The sequence below is a fragment of the Hydra vulgaris genome, chromosome 15, assembly GCF_038396675.1.
Source record: "Hydra vulgaris chromosome 15, alternate assembly HydraT2T_AEP".
Lineage (NCBI taxonomy): Eukaryota > Metazoa > Cnidaria > Hydrozoa > Anthoathecata > Hydridae > Hydra > Hydra vulgaris.
This window is the reverse complement of record NC_088934.1, coordinates 18,848,458-18,859,324: the sequence shown is the minus strand read 5'-3', so window position 1 is coordinate 18,859,324 and position 10,867 is coordinate 18,848,458. Positions and strand designations below refer to the sequence as shown.

The window sequence follows — 10,867 nt, the reverse complement described above, 5'->3', positions numbered from 1 at the left end:
GCTAATAAGTTAGCTACTTTCTCGTCACACGCATGAAAAACCGTTTAATAAAAAGTCTTAGGGAGAACATAAATTTAAATTCGAGTAAAAAAAAACTATATATATATTTTTTATGTCTAATTTTATTCATATTAACTCTTATTTTAAAAAATATTCAACAAAAAAAGAAACAAAACAAAGACAATAATATATAAGTTGTAGCAATTTATGTAAAAGCATGTAACTTGTTTAAATTTTCAAGAAATTGATGTTAACTCTATTTTTTTTATTTTTAATTTAAAAAAAGATGATTACAAATGTTCTTTTATTAACCGCCTGCGTGTTAACTATTGGTAACGCGGTGAACAGTGAAGCGCATATAGATGTTACAGATGACCTTGACTATGCAGGAGTTATTGGCTTGTTTGTTCCTATCAATCAGAATATCAACAATGGAGCTTCTGACGAGTTATCAGCGCGTGGATTTCCTGGACAAGATTTAATGAGTAAGATTGAAACTAATTAATTTTTATTGTAATTAAAATTATATCAAAAGAATATTTTAAAATGAATTTTTCTTTTGAAATTTCTTAAATTTTTCTTTAATTGCTTGCTTGTATTTTTTATTTAACTAAGACAAAAAAAACTTAAAACCAATAATGAATAATAATATATATAATAAAAAGCCAATAATAGGTTATTTAATAAAAAATAAAGGAAAAAATGTTGTCTTAATAATATTGTTCAATTTTGTTGACCAGATCTTAGCTTGATGATAAATTGTGTAGTGGTTAGAGTTCTGATTTCAGAACTGGGGGTTCGTGATTTAGAGCCTGCTCTGACCATACATGCATCATTGGTAAGAAAGAAGGCATAAACTTCCTAATTAAATACTATTCCGTCGTGCTCTGCGATAAGTCCGTAAAAAGTTTTTAGAGAGCCATAGAAACAATGATAAAACAATCAATATAATTATTTTAATAATTTTCAATAATATTCTTAAATTATTGAAAATTATCAAAATTATATTGATGATATTTTATTATTAATTAAGAATTATTAATCATGATGTATTGTAGAGTCAAACATTTGTTGAAAAAACTACATGATTTTGAACTATATTTAAAACGATAATTAATGATGATAAACAAATAAACATTTTTACGCATACTTTGTCTTACTTTTGTGAGTTTTAACATAACTAAAATAAAGTTTGAAATAGTTTAAAATTTTTCTCGTAATAGCTCAAACATGTTCAGGTTTGAACTTTAAAAAAAGTTTAACAGGAAACCCTACCTGAAATCCAGAGCCGGGACCACCCCCCTTCCCAATTAGTTGGGGGGGGGGGGGAGGGTTAGGATATAGGAGATTTAATAGTCTCTTTACTCAGAGCCATTGTATAAGGGGTAACATGTGTGTACAAAGAGGAACTCTTTACCTTCGACTCCCCTATACCATACCAGGAACTATTAAAATACCGGGATGCAAGACTTTAATTTCATGTAATTTTGACGAGAGGGCTGAAAAATTGAAAAAAGCGCTAAGTTTTTTTTTTGAGACTATTTAAGATGTGTTTGGAGATTAATAACGCATTTTCTTAATTTGTTTTTGAGTCTGTTAACTTATTAATTTAAAGATTGGGGTAACAGCAATTAATTACGTTAAACATTTTATAGGTTCTTGATGTTAACATTACGTAATTTCAACAACAACAACAAAAAGTATATTCAATATAGTTGTTATAATTAATTTATTTTTATTTTTATCGTATAAAAACAATAAAGTTTAACTTCTCTATAATAATGTGTTGTAACATACCAATAATGTGATGTAAGCGAGTTTTTATTTCAACTTCATTGTTCAAACTTCATTCATTGTTCTATTTAACTAGAGATTTTTTATTTTTCGGTCATTAATATTTAAACTTTGTCTGAACCATACAGTTTTGTTAAATCTTTGAAGAAGCAACTTGAAATGGTGGAGACAACTGGGTAATAGACAATTTTTATAAATCAAACGGTAGAGCTGTATACAAATAAAAAAAAAGCTTCGAAACATACTTTACTCACTGAAACTGCAGCTCTGCATTAGGTATTAAAATGAAAAGTAAATAAGCATGTCTGACATACTGAAATTAATGTTCAGCAGGATGACATAATCAACCAAGGGAAACCAAATCTGTAAGTTCAGATGCATTTGTTTCAAAGTTACTGGAAATAGAAATACATGAAAACTTATGTTGGATGTTATATGATGATAGGGCAACATTTTCTTTTTCTGAAATAGCATCTATTGATGCGAGAAAAATAACGAAATAACGAATCCTCTATCGAAATATAGTAATTGCCACCACAAAGTTGTCTAACAAAAAAAAAATCACAATTTGAATTAATTGAAATTTATTCATTTAAATCGCCTTTAGAAAAATTTTATATACATGGCTCCATAAAAAAAAAGTGATCTAAATTTGGATTTTATCGAATGTTTTTACAAAATAGCTATTATAATGGTTATAGAAACATGGAGATAAGCTGCACAAAAAAATTTCATTATTTGTATAATCCAAATTCTCCTTCTAATCGATTTGTCTGAAAAATCCCAGGGAGAACTGATGATTTTCATTAAAATTTACTTTTGCTTTTATGTTAATATTCTAAACTAAATTTATTTCATTTTACTAAATTATATATTATACAAAAATTAAAAATAAAACAATATTATATATAATTTTATTTCAATTTAAGTTATAAAACACAAGATTTTTAATATGCACAGCTCAAGTCTTACCATTAACAATGCTATAATCGTAATGTGACTGTAGATTAACTTCATCAAGTCTACACACATAATACACTTAAGTTGACGTATTTATTATACGTGTTTATTATTCTATTCTAGTAAAAAGAGAAAAGAAAAAAGAAGACCTTTTAAGAATATTAAATATTCAAGATAATTTACAGACTTATACAAAAATTTATAGAACCAATCTAATTCTAAATTTATTAGTATTTTTTTTTAAATTATAACAAAATTCAACATTGCTAACCGCCAAAACCAGCTCTCTCGTCGAATTCGCGTTGGTTTTAAAAGTTGCATCCCGGTATTTTAGTAGTCCCTGTACCAACATAAAAGGGTGTATATCCTTTTATGTTGGCAAACTAGGATCTTTAGTCAGAGTTTTAACTTTTCTATTGGTTAGCAGGCGAATTATGGATAACGATGGTACGGTACGGTTTTTTTTTTTTTTAATCATTTTAGGTGCCCCAAGAAGTTCTTACGGTTTTATCACAGAGCACCGCGTAAGAGCATTTGAAAGGGAGTTCACGCCTTCTTCCCGACCAATTTTTTGCCCAGAGGTTGCGCTTATTTAAAAACAATTATTAACAAGTACTTTTTAATTATGATAAATTAAAAAACGAGCATTACTAAGGAGTTTTTTTTTTACTTGTGCGTACGTACTTTTAAATATAATCCTACCCCCTTCCCTACCCCCGAGCGTACGTACTTCATGGACGACCCCCATTTCTTTTACTTAAAAAGTTTTTCTAAATTATTTTTTTTACAAAATGGTACCCAAATTTTAATAAATAAAATTTACCGTGGTTATATGAATGTTTAAACTGATTAAACGGTTAAACATTTTGAGTTTCGCTGAGCCCGATTTTAAAACAATTTTGAAAGCAAACGAACACGCTTATTTAAAAAAAATCAAATTATCCAATTTATAAGACAATTATTATTATCATTAACCAATTTTATTATTGAAATCAATTGACATACTAAACTTATTAAAATTACAAATAAATATTTTTTATCTCAAATAAAAGAACTACTCGAAATGCACAAAAATACCATAATGAAAATCTTCAATGACCGTATTCAAAAACTGGAGAATGATTTGATCAATATAAATGAAGATAACAAGTACTTAAAAAAAGAACTTAATGAATCAAACAAAGCCATTTTTAAACCATCAATATGAAACTCTAAGTGAATCTATGAAGACAACTAAAATAATCCTCAATCACTAAACAAGTCAAATGAAGAAAATGAAATTTTGAAAGACAAATTAGCTGAACTAGAAGATAGGATTTGTAGTAATAATTTAAGATTTGAGGGAATTGATTAAATTGAAGGTAAGATATGGGAAAGAATTGAGGAATTAAAAAAGGAAAAACCAGATATTAAGCAGGAAGTATATCGAAAGAGCACATTGTACAGTGAGAAAAGATAACGGAAATACAGGGAGAAGAGCTATTGTGGTAAAATTTCTCAACTTTAAGGACCGCGAATTAATTCTTGAAAAAAACAAAAAAATGAAACTCTGGAACGAATATGTCTAAATAAATGAAGCTTTTAGCCAGTAGCATAGCGACAAAAAATAGGCCTCCCTACAAAATTTTAATCCGGGCCCCTAAATTACTTCTCCCCTTCCCCGCTCCTCCCTTCCCTTTTTTTGTATATCGAAAGAGCACATTGTACAGTGAGAAAAGATAACGGAAATACAGGGAGAAGAGCTATTGTGGTAAAATTTCTAAACTTTAAGGACCGCGAATTAATTCTTGAAAAAAACAAAAAAATGAAACTCTGGAACGAATATGTCTAAATAAATGAAGCTTTTAGCTAGTAGCATAGCGACAAAAAATAGGCCTCCCTACAAAATTTTAATCCGGGCCCCTAAATTACTTCTCCCCTTCCCCGCTCCTCCCTTCCCTTTTCTTGACAAAAAATAGACATGAAAACAAAAACCTTATTTCTAAATACAAATTTTACTTAATTATATAGAAACCAGAATGTTACACTATACAAGTCTGCTAAGTAGAAAACCTAAAAAAGATTTTTTTATCTTTATAGCTACAAATTGGTTGAAACACCTTTTAAATTTAAATTTAATTTCTGCTTCAGTAGCTATAAGTTCTAGTGCAGACAAAATGATTTGCGCAATTGTTGTTCTTAAATGTGTTTTAATAGGCCTAAGGATCTTTTTGCAGTAGCTATGCTAATGGGTAATGTCAAATATGCATAGGTGTTGCTATCATATTTTTAAATGAGCATTTTATATCATAATATGTTGTTGTGGACGCGGGTAAAATGTAAAAAAGCGGAAATTTCCAATATGTAAAATGTGGGAAAAAAGAGCAGAAAATTTCTAACCTGAAGTTTATCGCTGCCCCAATCAAAACACTTGGGCTTCTTATTTAAAAACTGATAAAACCTCGATCAAATCTATTCAACGCAAAGCAACAAAATGGGCTTTCAGCTTAAAACATCTTTAACACTGCGAAGATTAGGAAGATTGAATCTACCATCATTGACTAACTGTTTTGGTTGAAAGAAGATTGAATCTACCATCATTAACTAAATAGACACTGTATATTTATGGTGTAGCCTAATAAACACTTCATATAACTTGAGAACCATTTTTTCATCAATAAAAGTGAATTTCTTTTTGCATACCAAGAATTTGTAGGACTTTGAGACAACTGTTCAAAATTATGTGCTACACTTGGCGTTACATGAAATAATGACTCCTAAATTATGCATTTTAGTAGAGCTTTTTAGGGATTGATTTATTATACCTTTTTACATAGTTTCCCATTAATTTCGAAATATCTTAATTTTAACATAAGTCCGTTTTGAGGTAAAGAATCAACGCTTCAAGATTAAACAATAAATACTTTAAAAGATACTTTAAATAGTATCTAAAGTTTTTATTAGATTAGTCGCGCATAATTTTTGGCAAAGAAATTCATTCTTCGGTTTTTTTAGAGACCGAACTAAAATTTGCTAATTTTTAGAGAGTGAGTAGTATTTCAGAATTAAAGAATTTATGAAAGATTTTTGTAAATGGAAAGGTATCCCTTTTTTAACGATGGAAATTATTCAGAGTGATTTTAATATTATTTCCTTCTTTATGTGCTCATTTTGCTTCAAACATTTCAGCTTTTACGGAACAATTAAGAAGATAGCAGTTTATTTTTAGTTTATTATTCATCCATTTAGTTGAGCAGTTGATATACCAAGCAGAGTTATTTGCTTGGATTAGATTTTAATGTGTGGAGTAACCCAAGGATCATATTCTTTCTTAGTTTTATTAACCTTGGGAATAAAATATTTGCAATCAGTACAATTGTTAGAAATTAATAAATTAAACATTTGATCTGCGGTTTTACCCAGAAATAAAATACTCCAGTTGATTGATGCTAATAAAGTTAGATATTGAATCATAATCACCTTTGCTATAACTAAACAACTGAGATTCACTTTCGAATAACGGTTTTAAAGCTATAATTCCTCAAGTGATACTAAAGCTATAATATTGCATTAGGAAACAATTTTTAAAATAGAACTCTACTTCTGTAGGTAAATGATAAGTCCAACATATGGTTTGAGCAACCATAGATTGTCTGGATGTAGAAAATGTGATATGTTAAAACTACCGACAATGAAGCAGCCACCTAAGGGTTTCCTAATTAAGCTATGAGCTAACTTGAAGGATTCAGCGATACTTTATATTAAATTACATCTTTTAGTCAATGTGTAACCTAGATAAGTATGTGTTTATGGTTAACTTTTTCAGATACCAAAACTTGAAAAGTTTTATCGAATTAATTAACTTCATGAGAGATAAATACATCCGTAATGAAGATAGCTACACTGCTACCTCGACGTCCGTCTAAGCAATCTTTTTCTTAAAGTGAATTATTAATTTAATACAATAGCTTCACTATTATACTTTGCTTTAATACCTTACGACATCTTACTTACCATTTAACTAAATTGTATATTAATAAGTTGATACAGCTTGTTTTAATTTTTTAGATATAAATATAAAAATAATTTTTATATATATATTTTGCTGTTCATACAATTATATAAAAAAATTATTCCATAAAAAAAGAATACATATATATATATATATATATATATATATATATATATATATATATATATATATATATATATATATATATATATATATATATATATGTATATATATATATATATATATATATATATATATCTATATATATATTTATATAGACAGACAGAGGCTTAAAGAAGATATGGATGAACAGAGTCACCACAATCTTTTCATAGAGCCCCTATGTGAACTTTAACAAGTGCAAAGAAAATAAAGTTATTATAATAGAATAAAAAAAAATTAAAATAAAAAAACTCCGCTAAAATCTTTAAAAAAATAACAAAACTCCGTTTAAAAAAAACTAAAAAAAAAAGAAAGAAAAAAAGACAATAAGAGGAATAAATTCCTTTGAATATATCAAAAAATGAGGTTAAAAAACAATATTGTATATGTTAAGTTTCAGAGCTGTCAAATTTCTTTTTTTATATAAAACTTAAATGAATTTACTGTTTTCACCATATTGATGTGGTTATTTTTAAAACAGTTGCATATCTTAGGCCCTCGATATGTTATACTATATTCTTTGTATTTAGTTAGTTTACAAGGTAGTATGTATGTGAGCCTCTCGTTTGATCTCAGAGAATAGTTATTATTTTGATTTATCTAAAATTTTGTTTCAAAGTTTTTTGGTGTGAGATTTTTAAATGATAATACATAAAGATCATGTGTTGAAATGTATTTATCTCGTATACATTCATATAAATAAAAATACATTCATATAAATAAAAAGCTTCCTATTGAAAGTATTAATCAAGATTATTATTAAAGTTAAAAAAAATAGTCTAAAAAAGAGTTCGTTGTTCTTAGCTAGATAATAATAGCAAAAATTGCTATGTTTATATACATGCATATTACTTTTAAGAATAACAACTTTAAAAAAAAAAATTTGGAAATATTGGCTAGGGCCCCTAAGAAATCTGGGTACTCACGTGAATGCGGGCCCTACAGGCCCTTCGCTACGTTACTGCTTTCAGCGAAAGAACTATAAAAATTCGTTAACAACTCTTGAAGTCAAAGAAATTCGTGCTACAAGTAAATACGTTAAAGTGGTTTACAATTAAATAATCACCAACTCCTAAAAAGACTTTTCAACAACTTTTTTGAAAAATTTTAAATTTTTTAAAGTAACTATTTTAACTTAGACAATGAATCCGACCAAGATATGAATTATTTTAACGAAATTAATAGGCCTGAGTTTGAATGCTATTATTTTTATCCAAATAAAATAAGAAATTATTTTAATATGGAACAAAATAGTGATTATTTTAATGTCATCCACATAAATATTTGTCTCCAAAAGTCTCCAAAAAAATTTTGAAAGTTTTTAAAATTTATTATGCAAAACAGAAAACTTTTATAATATAACGTCTGTTCACAAAAAATCCGGACTGATTTCAAATGTACGCAAATTGTTCTAAATTTCGAATTTTCGATTCGAAATTTTTAAATTTAATCGGTCAACAACAACAGATTCATTTTGTGGCAAAATTGAGTTTAAATAATTAATTCAAATAAACATGGAGCATCTAAAAGAGAACGATGTTAGAAATGTGATTGGAAATTTTTATAAACAAAACATAAACAGTGGAAAGAAATTTACAGTGGATCATTTTAAGAAAATGGGAATCGCTAAATCTACAATTTATGACATAATTAAAAGGTCAGAAAATAATTTGCCAATGAATAGAAAAATTGGTTGCGGCAGAAAACCTTTTAAAATTACACCAGAAAAGAGAGAGTCCATGATTGCAAGAGCAGAAGAGAGAATCGGGATTTCGCAAAGAAAATTGGCACTAAAATATAAGATAAGCGTTTCATACGTAAATAGATTATTAAGTATGCATGGACTAAAGTATACCAAAAGAAAAAATGCACCAAAAACAACAGAAAAGCAAGAAATTAAGCAAAAGAAAAACTTATTAAAACTTTCAAAAACTTTTTTCAAGCCATCAAATGAGTTTGAAATCATCATGGACGATGAATCTTATTTCTGTGTAAATGGTGCAAATTGTTCACAAAACTCTGGCTACTATACAAAGGATAGTTCTCAAACTGATCCTAACATTAAATTCAACTTCAAAAAAAAGTTTGACGAGAAAGTTCTCGTTTGGATTGCAATCAGTCGTTTTGGTCATTCATCGCCTTATTTTGCTGTAAAAAACTGTGCACTGGATGCAAAAACTTATTCTAAAGAATGTATTACAAAAAGACTTCTTCCATTTATAAATTCCAAGCATCAAAACATGAAAACTTTATTTTGGCCTGACGGAGCGAGATGTCATTATGCAAAACACACATTAGAAACTTACAACACTTTAGGTATTAACTTTGTCGACGCTAAAGATAACCCCCCAAATGTATCGCAGTTAAGGCCAATTGAAAATTTTTGGGCACATTTAAAAGCAAAAGTTTATGGAAATGGATTTACTGCGAAAAATCTTGACCACCTTAAGAATAGAATTCGATTAAAGCTGAAAGAGTTTGATCCAGACTACTTTTTCAACCTAATGGATTGAGTCAAAACTAAAGTTCGAAAAGCCGCTGATTTAGGACCACTTTCGGTTATAAAATAGTTAACAATGTCCAGTCACTCATTTTAGTTAAAATTTTTGTCAAAAATCGATTAATTTTGCATTCAATTAAGAACAATTTTTCATTCCGGATTTTTTGTGAACAGACGTTAATTTGTTTAACAGAAACGTGGGTTCTGTTAAACAAATTATGTTAAAAAGAATTTTTTAATTGTAATTTTAATCTCCATCATCAGGTTGTACTCCGGTTTTTTAGACAAATATTTAAACTTAAATTTAAAAATATACAAGAAACATTTCGTTTCTTGTATATTTTCAATTTAGGCTCGGTTTTGAAACGGCCAAATTTAAACTTTGTCGCACTAAGACAAAGTAGATTTGGTGATTTAAAGGTTCATTTTTTTATCATTCAGATTCTGAGAATTGAGATTTTTGAGGTTTATGAGATTAAACAGTTGAAAGTTATTTCAAAAGCCAAAAATATTTGTAAAAAATAGATTGAAAGAATTTAGTGGTGAAGATGATTTTTTTGTTTTGTTTAATATTTATTGGTATCTTTTAGTTTAAGAGAGGGTATCATGCACTATCAATTATTGAGTCTTATTTTTAATAAGACTCAATAATTGATACTGCATGATACCCTATGCAATAAACTAAGCGGTTGTATGATTCTACCTAATACCAAAAGTTGTAACCAAGAGCTTCGTATATTTTACAGTTAGCATTAAAAATGAAGATCTCTTAACAGATAAACCAAAGATAAAAAACGCATCGCTTATCTTCTGGTGTATTTAAAAAAATGATACTTGTTATTTAAAATTAAATAAATATTTTGCCCTGTTCGCAGAAGAATTTGGTAGCGAAATAAAATTTTTCCAAACTTTGCGCGCTTTACCCGATTCAAATACTCACATATTCAAAGACGTCTCTAGAAACCTGCTGTTTTCTAATTCATTAAAATTTTATGATTACAATGTTTTATTTTCAAAATCCGCAATGCTTTATCCTCAGAACTAAATCATGAACCTTGTAACACAAACTGGGTAAATGGATTCTTTGAAGTCCTCTCATTCCAGACTGCCTCTTACTCTAATTTTTGTGCTCAGTTTTTGTGTCAACTGTTTTATCAACTTAATGTTACCACCATCCGAGGAGCAAAACGAAGAGCGCATAAAAGTCAATTACATAAATTGGTAAAAGATAAGGTTTCAAATTGTCTACAGTAGGAATTGATCAAACAATCTTTGTATGGGAAATATACAGAGTTTTTGAAAATGCTACCCCAATTTCAGATTCACCATTTAATTAAAGATACTTGGTGACGCCAAGCATCTGTTTATTGCCACCAAATAGATAACATTATGGATGGTGAACTAATAATAAACTCTGATTTTATGCTATACGAAAACTATAGCTCAATTTATCAAGAACA

General features: G+C 28.2%; 1 protein-coding gene across 1 annotated transcript in view; it reads left to right on the top strand.

Moving 5' to 3' along the window:
- The first annotated feature begins 270 nt into the window (after window positions 1–270).
- The window catches only part of LOC136072068 (uncharacterized), a 143,843-nt gene continuing 133,246 nt past the window's right edge, over window positions 271–10,867 (top strand). The window contains exon 1 of the mRNA XM_065820191.1: window positions 271–485. Within this exon, the coding sequence (XP_065676263.1) occupies window positions 287–485 (199 nt within the window). The 5' untranslated portion in view covers window positions 271–286. The remainder of the gene's footprint in view (window positions 486–10,867) is intronic.